The 19,264-nt window shown below is 32.3% G+C and overlaps 1 protein-coding gene across 1 annotated transcript in view; it reads left to right on the plus strand.

The window, feature by feature from the left end:
- Nucleotides 1-773: 773 nt before the first annotated feature.
- LOC106475503 (ubinuclein-2-like) overlaps nucleotides 774-19,264 on the plus strand; it is a 47,654-nt gene continuing 29,163 nt past the window's right edge. The window contains exons 1-3 of the mRNA XM_022380432.1: nucleotides 774-1,044; nucleotides 15,480-15,584; nucleotides 18,204-18,281. Of these exons, the coding sequence (XP_022236140.1) occupies nucleotides 880-1,044; nucleotides 15,480-15,584; nucleotides 18,204-18,281 (348 nt within the window). The 5' untranslated portion in view covers nucleotides 774-879. The remainder of the gene's footprint in view (nucleotides 1,045-15,479; nucleotides 15,585-18,203; nucleotides 18,282-19,264) is intronic.

Below are 19,264 nucleotides of genomic sequence, written 5' to 3' on the forward strand. Positions count from 1 at the left end.
GCTAGGTTTATGTTTTAAATTACCACAATAGTACATACCTACCAAACTCCCAGTGTTGCTGCAAATGATTTTGTGCTTTGGGTCCTTAGGCATGGTCTTGGAACCCAATAACCAGTAACAACGGTATTTGTGGAAAGATTATCTAGAAGTGTGGTCTACGATATTATTTTTTGTCTTGCTTAGGTCAATATTCACTGAAAATATATATATATAATCACAGTAATTAATAATGACAAGGTCTCAATATGAAGTTTTCATGTGTAGTGACTGTCAGGCGTAATACTATGGCATAACAAGATAGACATCACACATGAATGCGAGTGTCACTGATAGATGTATTATAATGGCATAGCAACGTACATATTTCATTAAATAACTTATGACAACAGTGACGGAAACAGACTACTCTAAATGAAAATCTGTTGTCGTATTATCATACTTCTCTAATATTCTATAATATTTCTAATATTTTGGAAAGGTATCCATATAAACCTTTGTTGCGCAATGATCATGCTTGATGTAGATCTCGTTGATCATAACTAAGTTGGTTGTATTATTCTCATTTACAAGTTTAGCTTACTTTTATTTTATTTGTACAGTACGCAGTATGAATCTGTATGTTTGATACGATCTTTAAATATTTCCAAGTCAAAATAATCATACAAACTTAATAACAGTACTTCTGAAAAGCACGTGGATTTTATTTTCCGCGCGAAAGCTCACGATGCTTCCCACAACACTTTGGTTAAGGGTGCCGAGCATGTGCAGTTCAGCCGGTGTCAGAGTAGAATGGCGCTGAAATCGTGTAGATTTTGAATTGTGAAAACATAAAATTAAAGGGAAAATTCCCTAACTACCTATTCCAGATGAAGACTAAGAATGGCAGAACCCCGAAGGATTGCATTTGAAACAGTTGGAACACTTACGAAAGACAATAAGCCTAAAGAATTGTTCCCAACGTATCGTTTTAGTCTCACGCTTGAGGAATCTAACGACAAAACATGTCCGGAGTTTTCGTATAACGACTTGGTGAAAAGCACTCGGGTAAGTAATGTTAAAGCCTTCTTCCCGAAGTTGTATATGTTAGGGAATGATTACGCTTTGTCCGACTCCTAGAGCTGTCCATGATGTTTTATATTGTGGGAAATTAACAACTTCTTTAAATGTATTTTTGACTGACAAATGAAAGTTAACTTATGTACACATTATGTAACCTTTGTGCCGAGTGCAAGCCACGTAGAATTAATCATAATAATTGTATGGTAGACAAAATATCTAGTTGTACTAGTAGTCGAACGAGTATAGGCTAAGCCTACTGCCAGGGTATTACTATATATTCCTCCATCCAGGCGTCGGATTTTCGTGTGGAAATTGTTCATTAGTTGGACGCCATGTTGAATAGAAAAGCGAGTGTGTTTGCAAGATTCACCTCCAGCCAATATCTGCTATTACACTTAGTATTTATTAAGATAGGAACTTGTCCTTTGACGACCCGTGAGGTTCGACAGCGTTTCCGCCAAGTGTGGAATATATGTGAATGACTTGCGCGTTATGTCATTAGGTGTTTAGTTCGAACTTTTGTGAAGTCTGTATACGAGAAATATATTTTAATGCTGAAAGCTTGCTCACGGTTCCAGTGAAGGACACCGCCGCAGGCAGATTAACATTAACTATTTAAACATTCAGAGTATTGTGAGCACATTGTTGCTGTTGTTCATGTAGGCTGGCTGTCAACGCTAATTTTCAGTTTTTGTGTTTGTTTATGCATATATATTAATGCATTTTAAAATCAAATTATTTTTGTAGATAAACTAATAATTTTATTATAAATAAAGATGCATTATTTTAAATAGGCCACTTGTTTTAGTGTTTAAATCATGTATTAATATCTAGTAAAAAATACTGTACCATAACCAATTGGGGTATTTTGTTCGCGTTTCATATTTATTTTTATTATTTGAAACGTGAGTGAGTGTAACTTCTGAATGCGTTTATTTACATACACTCTGAAAATCGTTATCATTTGTAATTCGGTCTTTACAACTGAACAATGAGAAAAATAACATTATACTGACATTACAAAGTATTAGTAATTTTATAAGCCTAAATTTGTCACTTGCAACATTTGTTGTGTTGTTTCCAGTTACCAACAGCTGTATGCAATTTTTTGAAACTTGTAGAGGTGTGATAAACAAAAGAAAGATAATTGCGCGTATTTTTATATGAAGAAATAGTGTTATATATTATGTGAAAGCGTTGTTTTGTCCCGTATTGTAAACTATTTATTTGATAGTAAATAAATATATAATCATACTGCATTTTTTCATTCAGAATTTATTTTTGTCATAAAGGAAACCTTAAAATCTGGAAAACTTAACAACAACGTTGTGATAATAAATACACAGATACGTTTTAATAACTGAATACATAATTTTTACTTCCGTATTTTAAAACCTATAACTCGCTTACGCTTAAACTTTAAAGATCAATATTATTATTATTAACGATAATACATATTTGATGTTACTAGTGGTGAATGGTGTTGATTTATATAGTTCAGTTCATATTCATGGTAATTTGTGATTTTATTCGATACTAAATCACCGGCAAAAATAGCAATTTAACGTACAAACAACAACAAAACCGGATACTAGATTTGCGCAGTTTTCACTAAATACTTAAATGTATAGGCTTATGCATAATGGAAAATAAATTTTGTTCAGACTTATAAATTTATAGAATTCTTTCAGAACGGTACTGCTTCTCGACGGTGATTGCTTTATCTATTAGCTCTTATATTGCACCTTTATTGGTACCGATGAACCATAATTAGGAAGATTGATTCATGATGACGGAGGATGGAAGGAAATGACAGTTTTTCCGGTCGCAGGCTAACTATGACAGCATTTATCATACAAATTACGTTTGTGACTGTGGTTGGTATGATTTAAAAGTCAAGTTGAGTTCGAGGCACGTCCTTACTTCAGTTTTATTATTATTATTGTTGTTGTTTGTAGATTACCATGTGTCCTTAAGTCTTGGAAGAGTATCTGAAAGCGACAATGACATGGGTTTTACTGCAATGATCGAGAGGGGCCGCTAAAATGAGAAAAGATTGACAAGAAAATTAAGCATATAATATTCTTTTGTGTATGTGTTGGGGGGATGAACGTTAGCAATTTTTTATTTTTTACATATTAATCTAATATAATTTACAGTGTTTTGACTGTAAATATTTTATACATACATCTTTTTTTTTTAACTTTCTAATCGTGAATAATAATTAACTGGGAAAGAAAGTGTATGTTTCCAGGGTAATTAAATACCATATATCATGTATATAGTAGCGTCCCAGGAATTTTGTGGAGTATGTTACCACTGTACACCAAATCGTTATGTCTGCCATGTTTATTCTATTTTTGTTTTTTCTGTGATTGACAGTTTCAGGTGTAGGTAAACATTTTAGGGTAAAGGAAATACTTTGTCCAAACAAACTTGTTATTTTCTTTTACAAATTCATTGTAACTGTTAAATTGTGCTTTCCCCAATTTGGAATATGTGGATTTTTCTTGTTTTAACTTCTGTTCTTTTTTAAATTGTTTTTCATTATTTGTGAAGTATTTTTTATGGAAATTTTTTGTGGTTTGTTGTACTTTCAAAATAGATGTGGTGTAATTATTATGGCCATATAATTATAATTTAAGAACAGTTGTATATTTTTGTTTCTAATTTAACCTGCTCTGAATAATGAACTTAATTTGCATGATAAAAATGTGTGTGTGTGTGTGTGTGTGGAGTTATTTTTCTTATTTTTAGTGTGATATTAGATTTATAATAAAACATTTTGAACTTAAATATAAATGAAATATTTTAAAATTTTGTGTTAACTTCTACTACTATATATTAACTATTATGCTAGATGAACTCTACATTTTATTTTGCATATTAACATCTTTGATGTACAGAATATACCAACCAAGTATTTACTGTCATTGAAGTTTAGGTTACAAGTTGCATGTAGACAAAACTATTTGGTTGAATTATAAAAGATATGAGTAGCTTAAGTCCTCACAGTTCTGAATCATCATCTGTAATTAGAATTCATAAAAAGTGTTGGGTTTATGAATTTTATCAATATTTTCAATATGTCTTTTAGGTATTTAAAATAACTTTTGTGTTTCTTCATATTATATCTAAAACTAAAATCTATTATTACTTATAATTATTATTTTAGAAATTTAACAGCTCTTCTGGTGGAAGTTGTTACATATTATGGAAAGATTAATTAATTGAATGTAGGGTGATTTGATATGTGAAAGCAAAAAGTTGTAATTAATGGAGTCTAGTAAAGCTGAGTGATTAGTGGAATTTGATAAATGATTAATTGTCACACTCATTAATCTATTATATTCAGCTAATTGATTAATCTAACATGAAATTTGGTAGTTGGAATAACTGAAAAGAGTAATAATTGGAAATACTAATTTTGATTTTTTGTTTATGTTCATAACAATAATTGATTAAATCATAATTTAAATTAATTGTTTTACATGACACTAATTGATGCTCGTAGGTAATTGACTATATCAAGTTAATAACCCAACTGTAAGAGTCCAATCAGACTAGGCCCTTGATAGTAATGGAGTGCCTTAGGGGTCAGTGCTGTGGCCATTGCTTTCTCTTATTTACATTAATGATATTGCTTGAAGCATAAATTGTTAGTGAAATTTGCCAATGACATTAAACTTATGGGTTTTCTAGCTGTATTGAGGATATTGAAATATTACAGTATAATTTGGATGAATTGGTAAGTTGGAGAAATGTTTGGTAAATTATCTTTAATTATAGGAAATGCAAGGGTTTAATATAAATGGGAACTCGCTCAGTAATATAACTCAAGTAGAACCTTCCATTTGTGGCATAGTTGTGGATAAGTCACTCGAGCTATTGAGGCAATGTTGATAGAATTTTAGGGTTTATTTATAGACATTTTAATTACAAATCTAAAGAGGTAATTATCTCTTTAAATATCACTACTTAGTCTTCACTTGGAATACTGTGGACTACTTATTGGCAAAAGTTCAGAAGAGGGCTTCATTGATAATTTTATTAATGGAAGGGTCATCTTTTAAGGATAGGTTAAGATCACTTATTATTGTAGAAATTTTAACAGCTCTTCTGGTGGAAGTTGTTACATAATTACATTTTATCATTTTCTTTGCAAAAGACAGGCCAGGCTGTAGTTAAGACAGCTATATTTTTCTAGTAGGATGATTTTCTTATGTAATTAGTTATTGTTGACAATAGTGGAAGTTAACACTTCACAGGAATTTAAGAGGGAAATTGATTTATTGAAAAATAAAGGGTGGCTTCATATTTTTTTGCTCAGGAACCTACTGATTAGTTCAAAAATATAATGACAACAACTTTTACAAAAGAAAATTGGCTAAAGCACTATTAATAAAAGTCGTCAAAGCCAATACTAAATAAATAACCAGGAATCCCTCTTTATCCATATTAGTATTTTATCCATGTGATTTTACTAAAAACCTTGTTCTCACCATTATGAATCTGTAATATTTTCTGAATTTCAGGCTGCTTTATTGATTATGACTGTTACGTGATGATGAATTGGTACCATAAATATTTTGTAATCATTAAAATTGGAATTTCACTACTGTAAAATTTAGTGTTATTATATTTCCGATACAATACATTACCTCCTCTCACATGTATGGCTATTCTTGTTCAGTTGCTGCCCTCTATATGAAATTTTTTGTTTGCATTCCCCAAGCTTTGATCTCCCATACACTCTGCGATTAATATGTTTCAACTGCGTCTTGCATGTGAATCATCATGCGACAACTTTCCACAAATAGGAGTGCAATACACCCTCCTGACGCAAGTGATTCCCTCTATTTGCTTCTACCGAACCATCATTTCTCATCAGGCAGTGATCAAAGGCAGACATTTTTCAACTGTGTTCTTTTCACATGGTCATTTTTCTTCTTTTTTTTTTTCTTTGGAAAGTAGTGTTTATTTGATTTATTCATTTGCTACAGTTAGTTTTTCTGTGGCAGTTTGTCGTGTCTTCTTATGCATCTCCTATGAATTTTACTAGGCCTAACTCTGCCTTTTTGAATATGCTTTCTCAGGTGTGTTCCATTTTCATATAATACTGTTTCTTCCTTTTTACATGACACCCATCATTAGGATCCCTTGTTTTCCTTTTTTTCTCATCAGGATTCATACTGAGCATTTCGTTTCTCGGTTGAGAACTGGTGTTAACATGCTTCGTCCTCCATGTCCCTAATAATCCTATCCATTTTTCCACCTTTGTCTTATCTTTTCAGCTCTCCTGCAGTACTTGTGTAACATACACCTCTTTTCTGAGGCACTCCACTGATCCCCTGAGGGTTTTGCAGAGGATACACTTTCCCTCCTTCCTCCTCCTGGTGCTATTGTCCTCTTCAGGCCTATCCTTTCACATGTGATTTTGTTGCTCTTGGGATCATGCAGGTTCATCTACCTTCCCCTCATCTTTATGACTTCTGTATGGCTCTTTTTCTCATTCAGTTTGTTTTGGAGATTTTCCAGAAGTTTCAGAATCATGTGTGGACTCTGTGAGTCCACATTCGACCCTTTAGTCTTTGGCGACTCTTTTTCTCATTCTGATACTATTCTCCCCTATAACTATTTCTCATCCTATAACCTCCAGTTCCTACCACTAGGGGTTTGAACTTTTACTGTGTGTGTTGAAGTCAGGTTCATTGTCACCAGCAGTTCCAGTGACTTTTGGATGGTTTCTGGTCTGGTGGGAGCACGTTTGGCCAATTTTGTTCCCCTGTGGCAGTTATTCACTACCGATTCTTGGGTGATCCACATTTTGTCATAATGATTTTTCATCCTTTTCCTTCCCCTCCACCTTTGTTTCCTGTACCAATTTCCTTCCCATTAACTTGGGATCTAGCTATTTGTCAGAGTCTATCCAACTTTGTGTGGACCCTTCTATCACAGAGAACTATCATGTCTGTCAACCAACCTTTTCCAGGTTTTTTGTCCTGTCTCAACCAGTTTCTGGTTTATCCCCGATTTCTCATGGAGTCTTTTATCATACTCAAGGTTTTTTTTCTCCTGGACTATGGATGACCAAGGTAGACGTTTCGAATGCCTGTCTTGATATTAATATTTCTCATCAGTCCAGTTGCTTTCTTTGGTTTGTCTACTATGGATTGTGTATCAGTTTCGTGCCTGGTCTTTTGAGTTTTTGCTTTAGCATTGTATGTGTTTTATCGGGTAGTCATGGCTTTTGCCCAACTTTTGCATGCTCTAAGGTTGTGTTTACGCCATTAGTTGGACAACTGGCTCCTATTAGCTCATTCTGAACTGGAGTCTTCTCAACACACAGATCTGCTGCTGGCAGTGGCAGCTTGCGTTGGTTATATTTTAAAGTTGGTGAAGTTTCTTTTGCCTACCCACTATCTTATCCGCATGGGTGTAATTTTCAACACCCCCTTATTCTGACCCACCCTTCTCCATTTCCTGTCTGTTCGATTGTGTTTTTCTGTTCTCCATGCATTTACTGCTTCTTCGGTTTATATGTTGGTTTGAGGATTTGGGCTTCGATGGAAGCCCTTATTCCTTTGGGTCAGGTACATATGTGTTTTCTTCAGAGGTCTCTGCACAGCCCATGTAATGTTGCTTGGGATCCCTTGGACTCCCCAGTTACCCTTCCTCCTGCCCTTATAGACTAGCTGAAATGGTGTTTGAACAAAGACAGCACAATGAAGGAAGTACTGCTTCCTCCATCTTGTCCAGATTTCTATCAATTCACAGGTGCTTCTATCCAAGGTTGGGGAGTGTAGGTCTATCAGCAAGAGGCTTTTGGGCAATGGTCTCAGCTCATTAGGTCTTACCATTTCAACATCTTGGAGCTTATGGTGGTACCATGTGCTTTGGTTCATTTTCTTCCACTAGTACAATAGCAACAATTCAACCATTGTGGCCTGTTTCAATCACTATGGGGGCATCCTTTCATGTTCTAAGCCACTATACACCTTGGAGCACATCAATTTTAGCTTTTCCCACATTCCTGTCTGTAGATAGTTCTTCTATAGTCTTTTTTTTCACCATAATTGAGATGCCAGTATGTTGTGGTTTGGATTCAAACCTGCCTGGTTTTTTCTCTCCCTTTTGGGTTGTGCTCCTCCCATTTTACACCTGTGTATGGTACAGAAGTGGTGTGGTCTCCCATGTATGTTCCTCTCCCAATGGGTATCACACTTCCTGGGTGTTCTTCGGATACTTTCAAAGGATACTTATTTCTATCTCTTCCCCTGGTTCCACCATCTATTCAGTGTGGGATTCTAGCTATACATGTGAGAGGAGGTAACGTACTGTATCGGATGTTATAATTTTCCTATACTGAAAATATATTTCCGATAGGTATTTGCCTCCTTTCACACTTCCCACCCTTCCTCCCCATTGAAAACCAGTGCTTCCCTTTTCTGCCTAATCTGGAAGTGATAATTGGGAGGGTGTGTCACACTCCTATTGATGGATAGTTTGTCACATGATGATTTAAATGCAAGACACGGTGAAGATAAGTACCTATCACAAACAGATTTTCAGTATAACAAATAATAACTTTTGAGTTTAATATTTATTTTTCTCAAGGGTAGGTATGCAAAAACAATCTTTAAGGGCCAAATGGCCCATTTTTGTCTGTGTGTTAGATATCCAAGTTCTATAACTTTAAATTTGAAGTAAATGTCCCCAGTTTGATATTTCCTGCAGTCAGATTACAAGCAGTGTGTGTTTATTTTACTAACAGTTTGAAGAACAAAAAAACACATTGTACATTTAGATCATCACATGCATATTCCTCTTCGTAAGTCTTGTGATTTTTAAGACTTATTTACATGCACACACACTTATAAGTTTTGGAAATAATAAACTAATTATTGCTACATTGCATTTGATATTTGAAACTACAACTAGTTTTTGATGAAACCTTCAAATTCTGAGTGTGAATTTCTGTCCTCAAATAGTTGGCACAACTTTCCACATAGCAAGGGCTAAGGAGAATTCACTTTTAGTGATTTCACTGATACTCTAACATGTTTATAATGTTTATTTACTGGCCCTGAATGCAAAGATAGGTAGCACTATGATGAACATGCAATTAGAGATTATATGACACTAACATTCTTGCCATCAAAGGGTTACTTTGACCACAGTATTGCAAAAGTCTAGGGGCACGTTATTTATGGTGATAAGGCAAAGTTGACTCTTGGTTTGTGAAGATTAAAGTATGTATTATATTTAGGAGTATATAATATTCAGAAAATTATGTTATTCAAGTCATTAACATAGATAATGAATAACATAAAAGTCTCAGAAGACAGCTCTGTAGGAGAACCTATAAGTCACATTCTTCCACTAAAAAAACTCCTATATCACCACTTTTTGTTTTTTACCTAACCACTAAAATTCTAAAAATTTCTAGCAGTTTCTTAAGAATCCAACTCGCCTATTAACATCTTATTCAGCATCTTATTAAAGACTTGTTGAAAGTTAGGATACCTAACACAAGGTGGACTGACTACATTCTTCTATGTCAAAAATTCCAGTAAATTAGTAGTACAAGATAACCCCTTCTAAGAACCATGCAGAGTATTGTTTATTAAATGTAAATTTTATAGATGATTTTCTAAGTGCTATAAAGAAAAGTTAATACTAATATGCCCATGTCTTTGTAGATGTCTTCTCCATTTCTTACCTTGGTTAAAAGTTTTAGTTTCAAGAATTTTCTCAGGCATTTCCAAAACTTGTTTGTTCTTTAACAACATCTAATTTAACAAGCTTTTCTCCCAAGCATGAGACAAATTGATCAGCTAGAAATCTTGTTTGTTTTGTTTGTAAAGATGCAAAAAGAGTTGTCGAGCATTTCAAATATGTTGTTTTTTCCATAATAAGGTTCCTATCAGAATATTGCAAAAGGATCAGTATTGTACTTGTTTTTTTCTTTCTTCTTGTGTTTAAACTCTTGATGTTAAAAATGTTGTTTTGGGCTAAAAGGCTTTTATAGCCCCCTCTTATCTTTAGCAATAGCTTTTCCAAACTTATTAACATTTTGTGTTTTTTAGATTAGTCTTCATATAATTCAGTATGTGAAGGTTTATGAAATTGGGGCAAAGCTGTTATTAATTTTAAGATAAACATCAAGGGTAATGACACCATGAATGTTAGTACTTAAATGCTCTTGCTTAAAATATCTAACCCATATCACAAATCAGGGATCTAAATATTACATTCCCGAATTCTGGAGGAATTTAGCTTTGCTTGAAGAATTTCATCCTTTTAGTTGGCTTTCCTGATCAGGAATGCATGGTCTATCCATATTCCTTTAGTTATTACCAGTCAGTGAACATATTGCATGGATTAAATAATAAAAAAAAATTCATGAGGAAATGCAACTTTACATGAGGGAATGTAATCTTCCTGTTAGCTTTCCCTCAAGTGAATGTAAATTTATTTTATTCCTTCCAAAGACTATGAAACCGTTATAATTTTAATCTAACAAAGATTTTTCATTATAACTAGAGGTATAAGACTTTAATCACCATGCTTGCCAATTTTGACCCCTGACCATAATTTGTATTTCATTGTAACTTTTTTTTAAATCAGTGTAACTGACATTAGTGTAAATGTTGGTTAACCTTTTTATGACATCAAAACTTTGTAACAAAGTAGCCTTGTAGGTTTCTTACCATTGAACTTTTCTACAAAAAGTATATAGTAGTTATACGTATACTTTACTAAAGCTGCAGGTTAGAATATTTTTGAAATGAAACTGAATATATTTTATTTCTGTTGTTTTTATACAATAATGACTTGTCAACTAACATTTGATGGATCAAAATTTCAGCATTGAAGTTATCAGTGATTTTTATGGTAAAAGTATCTACAAGTACTTTATATATCTTTTCATTTCCTACTTTAAAAATGGACTAGGTGTGAAACCAGTAAAACATTACTGATTGGGTTTTTTATATCTAATTGTTACAATTTTTTTAACTTTTGTTAATGAAATATAACCTTAAAAACACAAAGTTTGGCATCTTTCATTATTACATTTTTCATATATTTTTCACAACATGTATTGATATTAGATAAACATTATAATTTTTGGTGAACTTAATTTTTTATGACATTTTGTTATCTTCAAGCTGAATCCCCAACAAAGTAAACCTCAGGATATTTTCCTTCTTCACCCTCATCAACAGCAAATTCCTGAAATTTAATTTGTACAGTTACTGTGTCTGTACTAGATTAGCTTTCATGATCCTAGACTTTCTTCTATTGAACTTACAAGAAACACTCATTTTTCTCTTCTTTACAAACACAGCTTTTATATTTAGATTTTCTGTTTCCTTTTTTAATCCCATAAATCATTCACTATTCACTACACTGTTTCTTTTACTCGCAATTTAGCAGCTTCCTCAAATAAAACGGTCCATTAGTCTGAAGGCCCGATAGTCTGATGATGTAACAATTTTTTTTAACAGTTAAAATGTTAAGTTGGTTGTTTGGTTAAATTTATGAAATTTTTTGACAAAAACGCCCCAGGATATGACCTAAAAGGTTACAATTTCTCATGAGTTCAAGGTTCTTACTCCATAGTGCTGTAACAATGAATGTTATATCCCCCTCCTTACTAAACATGTTAAGACTTCCTGTCAATAAAATTATCTAGACACTGAGCCAGTGCAGTGAGCTGTGTGCTACACTGTTGATTGAGATCTTTCTGTTGTTTGTATTTAAAATTAGAGCAAGCCATCAGAGGTTGCTGGTTCCCCAAATCCCCACCAAGATATACCATTTCAATGTTTCAGTTGAGATTGCATTCATCTATTATGGACCTATGAATTTGTTTAATCATTCAATTTTGACCTGTATTGTAAAATCAAATATCTGTGACTAACTGTCCTTCGGACTAACAGATCTTCAGAATACTGGGTTGTTATCAGTCAAACTGCAGGTATTATTCCAACAAACATGCTCTACATAAAACCTTCTCAGAGGAACTTAAGCTTTTTTAAAAACTGCAGCCTAAACAACTCTACATTCATCATACTCCAGCAACTTTGCATCATTTACCTCTTTACTACTTCTAACCATTGTTATTAAGTGACCAAACCTACTCGACAACTTCACAAGAAAAACAGACAAAAAGTAAGTCTAAGAAGAAAAAGAACTACCCCCAAAAAAATAACAAAGATAATATATGCTCGTATATAGTACTTTTCTGAAGACTGAAAAATGGCTTAGCTATTTATATTTCTTGTGTGGTATTCTCAGGTACACTGGTTTCTGATACGATTATTTACCTCCTCTCAAAGTTACCGCTATTCTCGATTTGACTGCCCTTTATTGCTCACCACTAGCCTTGAAACTCACACTTAATTCCTTGTGTATACCATGTGGTTCAGCTGTGTTTAAGCATGCAAATTAGCATGCGACAGTCCTCCACCAGAAGGAGTGTGACAAACCTTCCTATTGGAGCTGACTCCTTCTATGCATTTAAACCCAATATTCACTTCTAGACTTGGCATGACAGTGTTAAAACCTAGTGCTTGATTTCAAACATATTTTTTTTATTCTTTAGTGTGGTTTGAAAATATTCAATTACTGATTTTTGCATTTCAAATTATTGTTTATAATCCACTATCAAGTTGAAAGCATTGTAATGTTTATTGATAATCTGCCAAATTTCATTAACAATTGCTTAATAATTTAAAAGTTATAGCATGAAAACTATATCAAGCACAAAATGGTTACGAGGTTGGTCCCAGGGACTGAGCTCATGCTAAAAGAGTTAATAGCAAAATGACAAACATATGAAAATCACAGATACAAAACAAACCATTCAATATTAAATACATAGTAGAATAAAACCTTTATTGCAAAGACCTTTAAATAAGTGCAAAGTAAAAATTAATACAACAATGAAAGAGACCCTTTCTATATAATGTAACACTCATCAAAACTGAAATTGTATATTAATAAAGGAAATAAGATAAAAGATGTGAAGTTAAATTTCACATTATGAAGTACATAAGCATATATACAAAAAAAGTATATTTATATAGTTGGGAGAGAGATAGAACTATACCTTTGCTAAAGCCCCAACAGATTCTATGTCATTGGTTCACTTGTGGCTGGCTGAAGTAGTCTGGTGGATGATTTATCTAGCTTTTGCCAGGACTGTAAGGCAGTGGTAAACACTACAATGCTTTCATATGCAAAATATCAATTTTTTTTATTAAGTCTTAAGGTTTGTAAAACAATGCTTTTCTCATTTCTTTTTTTCTTTTTGCATGTTGCCTATCTATCATGCAAAGTAATATTTATTTTAAGATTAAAAATACTTTTATGCATCAAAAAATTTGAAATTTCACATGCGAAATCTTTATAATGTCCAAATAGTTATCAAACATTTCTTAAGAAAAACTTTATATTTTATCTGTTATTTTCAATAATTAATCTCGCAACCACCGTAAAAAATTAGGAAATAAATATAGATTATGCCTCTTTCATTCTAGAATGAACACAAATTATAACACAAAAACATCTCATAACATTATACATATTTATATATATTTATTATATTGACCTTTCAGCCGTGCCTGGCTAACAATACAGAAGTTACAATGATGGGACTCACGTGGACTCATGTTACCGTATCAAATAACATAAAACTGACTTTTGGTCTGTACAAAGTAACTTGTCTTGGCTTTGTTTTAATAGACTATTATTTTGTAAAATAAAGTCACATTTCAGTTATACATTATATATGTATGTAGATTATAACTATTTTGAATAAAGTTCTTAAACTTATTTTTCTTTACACATAGAACAGTAACTAAAGAAGTAAAGCAAACAATTATCTTTTCTAGTTACGACCTTTGTATTCGGTTACTGCTTGACATAGGTTGCTAAGCCTTTAAAAATTTTGCACGTGGAAAATATGAAAGAAAATATTTTTTGTAGGTTTTATATGTACACTTGAATAAGTAAAAAATCATAAATTACTTCATTAATACCATAGAATTCCACTATAATTTATCAAGCTTAGTAACTAAGATGTATTTTAGTCTAAAAAATATGAAATTTCGAGCAGACTAAAGACACACCCTACCTCCTTGAAATATTGGTTCAAAAGAAATAAATGATGCCAAGCTTGTTAAAATGGCTGAGAAAGCCACAAGGCTTCCAATTGGTTATTCATCTCATATATAGAAGTAAGTGTATATAAGGGAGCATTTCCAAAAATGGAAATAGGTGGGCAGGGTGCCACTGTGTTTGATTTAGTACATGAGCAATATCTTAGCAAATTGAAAAGATAAGAGGCTCTTATTTTATATTCTTGCTTGTCAATATCGGTAATTTGAGTTCCTAATTCATAAGAAACTATAAACTTAGTATTTTGACTTCACAAACCACGTGACATACAATAATGGATGTTTATCTGTTTTTTTTTAATATTTGCTTTTAAATTAAGAAATTGAGTAATATATATATATAGTACTAAATTTGAATTATAATTTACAGTTTGATACTAAAATTATTGACATAAGTTCAATAAAGTTTTGAATCAACAAATGAGATGACATGGCTTTTCACCCATGATCCATCTCGAAATGTTTAAGAGAACTTGCAAGACAGTGTGGTATACAGTTTTATTTACAAGATGATCATAACTATTCATCAAATCCCAAAAAAACATTATGAAATTGATAGATGTTGGAGTTTGTTGATTAAATTTGATGGCCTTAGATAAGGAGAATCAAAATTGTGCTATTTGTAGAATTCTCAGTGATGACAAGAATGAATTTTCTCCATTTTGAAAACTTCATGGACCTTGGCATTTTATTAACAATATTAATGAAGACCCATTTAATAATCATTATATGCAAAATTTAGTTTTGGTAATAACTATTGATATATTTTTGTCTAAATTAACTTACATTAGTATCATATTAGATTTTTTAACATCCAAAATATAAAATATTTAGACCACTGAAAAAATAAAGAGGTCAATGTTTGAGCCATATGTATTCAATGGAGTTAACATAATATAGTTGTGCAGTTCATCTTGCAAAGTGCTGTATCCCATATTTTAATTAGGAGACAAAGAAATGAAGCTGTGTGATTAACTCGAATAATCAAAATTACCATTAAATCAATTAATGTAATGAAAGTAATCAAAATTAGTGTTTTCAATTATTCCAACTATCCAAGTCTCATGTGAGATTAATAAACTAGTTGAATGTAATCCATTAATACCCCAACAATTATCAATTCCCAATTTCTGCTCATCACCCAGCTCTATCAAGGAATTTAATTTTACTGAAACACATATACATATTTAATCTAACACAAAAACTTTACTAACTGTTATGGTTTCATTATAGGGTGATCAGGACATTAAAAAGAAAACAACAGATGATGATCCATTTGATGATGATGATGATGAAGATAAGCTTCGAAAAATTGCCAAAAAGTTTGAAGAAAAATATGTAAGTACTTGTTAAGTAGGTTTCTGAAATATTTTTTGTCATGAGCTAAGCTGGGAAATTCTATTCAATTCAAAGTAAACTTGAAAGTTTCTAAATGACTACTCACTAATTTTTCCATAGCATATCTATCATTATGTACAGGGTTTTCAAATGGACTCTTTTGGGATTGGCAGGTGACTCAGACTTAGACAAATAAAAAAATGAGAAATTATAATAACTTGTTTCACAATTATTTTGTAGAAGTTTGAATATTTTCAGTGATTAACATCTTGTAATAGTCACAGTTCTTCTTAAGTGTATTTAGTAGTAAGACAATTTAGGTCTTCACATACAAATAAACTCATTGATTTGAACATCAAGTAAGCCATAGTTTTTTTAGCTATGTGTAATATGTAATATTCATTCCTCCAAGTTTTGATTTTGCTCAGTGAATGCTATACTTTTCAAGTTTTCTTCCATCCTGATGTTATGAAACTTAAATAGGATTTTCTGTTTATGAGTTTAATAAGCATAAATGGCACCATTGGACATTTTTCACATTACTCTTGCAAAGTCAAATCGAAACCTCCACCTAACACTTTCAGCCTTCTATTCTAGGTTCAAAAAAGATCAAATCATCATGTCTTGGGCTTACATTTAAGAATGGGCTGTTACTTGCTCATTAAATGTTAAGTTCATGTAATTTATACTGGATTTTCTGCAATGCCCATTTGATCTACTAGAGGCAAAAGTTTTTTTGAGTGGTATTATGTAAGGCCTGTTTTTCTCAGGTAAAAACTGATTGACCAGTTTAGCTCTTAAGATTACAATTACACGAGTTCTGAAAATTTGTATGGAAGCATGAACAAGTCAGACTTGATCAAAGGAACAAATGTAACTAAACTCAGTTAAATTGACATCTTATATTTGGATATGCTAAGACCAAAATTGTTATAAATGTATTCTAAGGACATGTTTTATATACTAGTCTGTCTATAGTATTATGCACATTTATATTAGAGCACCCCATCATTCCTGTAGTTTGGATTTCTTGTGCCTATGAAATAAAACCATTGTTCTTTAAAATGTTGGGAAAAGCACCAAAATAGGCAAATTATTAATTTTTTACTTGATCTAAACAGTTTCAAACAGTGACACAAGATGCTTTGGACAGACCAATCTAAATTTAAAATGTTTGGTTCCAATCATCATGTATATGTTCACCAAAGAGATTGCAGAAAAAATGCCTTGTGCCACCAGTCAAGCTCGCAGGAAGCATGTGATGGTTTGGGCATAATATCTGTGAATGGTGTTGGCCATCTTTCACAAAATTGATGGAATGTGGGATGAGCATAAAACCACAGTACATTAGTCCATCATATATATTCTCTGGAAAGAATCTGATTGGCCAGACTTTCATATATTACGAGAAGACAGTAATCCCAAACACACTTCCAAGAAATTTAAGCTTACTTGGCACACATAGAATCACACCATTATAATGGAATATTGCCTTTTGCTTTCTTGGCAGCTAGTCTCCTTCATTTCTGGAACCTGTACTTAACATCAGCAGTAAATTTGTTTTATTTTGTCTTAAAAATTGTAATGATTCTTCATTGGATTCAACTTACAGTAGCTTTCTGTGGTGCTGAATCCACAAATCTTCTGTCCAAAGGTTTGTCAGAATGTTTTATGCAAACCTTTTTGCTTGATCTGCTGTACAGTGTGTCTCCGAGAATGAGTAACTCATTTTGGCACCATTAGTTTCTATCAGTTGAAAGTTCAAATGTGGTTTACTTGTCTTTGTTGATTTATCTTTAAAGAATCAATTTAATTTTGCTTTGAAATTCTGTTCATCATCATTTCAAGTTTCTAATCTTTTACCAGATTTTTATTTTATTTTTTTTGCTTTAAGGTTGTTTTCTGTTGGGAAGAGGCTTTATTTATCCACTTCTTTTTGATAGATCTGCCATATAATTTCACCAATTCTTCTTGTCAGTCCACATTTGAATATCCTAATTAAAGTACTGTAGCTGCTTATTCACCTTAGTGTCATTATAACTAAATGTATCTGTTGACATCTCCCCCCCTCCCCCCATCCATTCACACATACACATACCTTTGGCTAGTAGATTTTTCTCTGTATGTGTTTTTGTTCAGTTTAAAATATTTTTGACTTAGTTTTGGCAACAGATAGTTCTTTTCAAAAATTGTTTTGATACTGTATTGGTCCATAATGTATATTAATCTGTAATATTTATAAAATACTAACAGTTTTTATTGTACTGTTACTAATTATTCATAATCTAAAAGGAACATATGAATAGCTCTAAAATTATTTTAATTTAAAGGATAGATATTTGTATAAAAGGGATTAAAATGCAACTCTGAAATTTTAAATCTGATTTTTCGTATGAACCATTTGCTTTGAAAAACAGCCATGGACTTGGCAGTGGAAGCCATATATTATTATATTTTCTTGTGATATGAAACTGTTTTAATTAAAATGTGTTAATTTTGTAGTGGAATTTTCAAATGTAAGACAATTTCAATTTGAAAATCAAAATAGTGAGCTATTTTGTTGAATAAACTGAAAACTTTTAAATATTAAACAGGGCCCGAGAACTATCAAAATAAAAAATTGACCAGTGGGAAGACTATATTGACAGAGGAATGGGATATGATGAGACTGATCCATTTATTGATAATGAAGAAGCTGTAAGTAATTTAGATAAGTATCTGTTAAACAAGTATCAATACTTATTGGGAGTCAATGAAACAGTGTAGTTTTAGAAAAAGAATATTTTGATGATAACACTGTAACTGTCTTATTTACTTGGTTTTATGTGATCTTGTGAGTTTTTTGTTTACAGTATGACATTTAATATTCAGTTAAATACACTAAGTAAGTTGGTATTCACACTGAAGTTCACTAAGTGTTTTAGCTTGCATTTTTTCGCATTAAACTATTAAGATTGGGGGTAATTCATAAAGTATTAAATTATTTCATATTGATTTCCTAGATGCAACCACACAATAATATTAACATGGCATTCATGTTCAAAGAGACCTTGAATCCAATTTGAAGGTCAGACTACTTACTACTTCAAATATGTACTTGTTTATTGACCATGTTAACGGGTAGCTATGTGTTAATGTTAAACTGTTACGATGGCTGAAAAAGTGACATAAGTTCATTGGGGCTGTATCTCGAAACTTAACAATTTACACCTTATAAAGCTGATTTTATGCTTTTTATCTTATCCTCCCCTATTTTGAGGGTTGTTGACTGTTTTTCCATTGTTCTCTATTCCTTGCTGTCTTCACTAACCTTCCTAATTCAAGCCTCTCATTTCCAATCCATTTTCTAATGTTATTAAGCCAAGTGAGTCTCTGCTAACCTCTCAGTTCTTCTTCTATTGATTTTACCCATTATAATCTTCCTATTCTCTCAACTCTAATTATATGCTCCAAGTAACACATTGTCCATTTCCTGCATATATCCAACAGTTGCCTTGTGTTTGTAATAGTATACGTCTATTTATAATTAAATTTTATTGTTTTATTGCCCTTTGAACCATGTCTAACTACTATCCATGCCATTTTAAGTTGTAAATCACTCGGGGGACATGCAGTTCAAGTTACTCTAATGAATTACATTACCCACGAACTACTATGAGCTGCTCGTGTGTATGCCTTGT

This window comes from Limulus polyphemus, unplaced genomic scaffold, assembly GCF_000517525.1.
Source record: "Limulus polyphemus unplaced genomic scaffold, Limulus_polyphemus-2.1.2 Scaffold6, whole genome shotgun sequence".
NCBI classification, from domain to species: domain Eukaryota; kingdom Metazoa; phylum Arthropoda; class Merostomata; order Xiphosura; family Limulidae; genus Limulus; species Limulus polyphemus.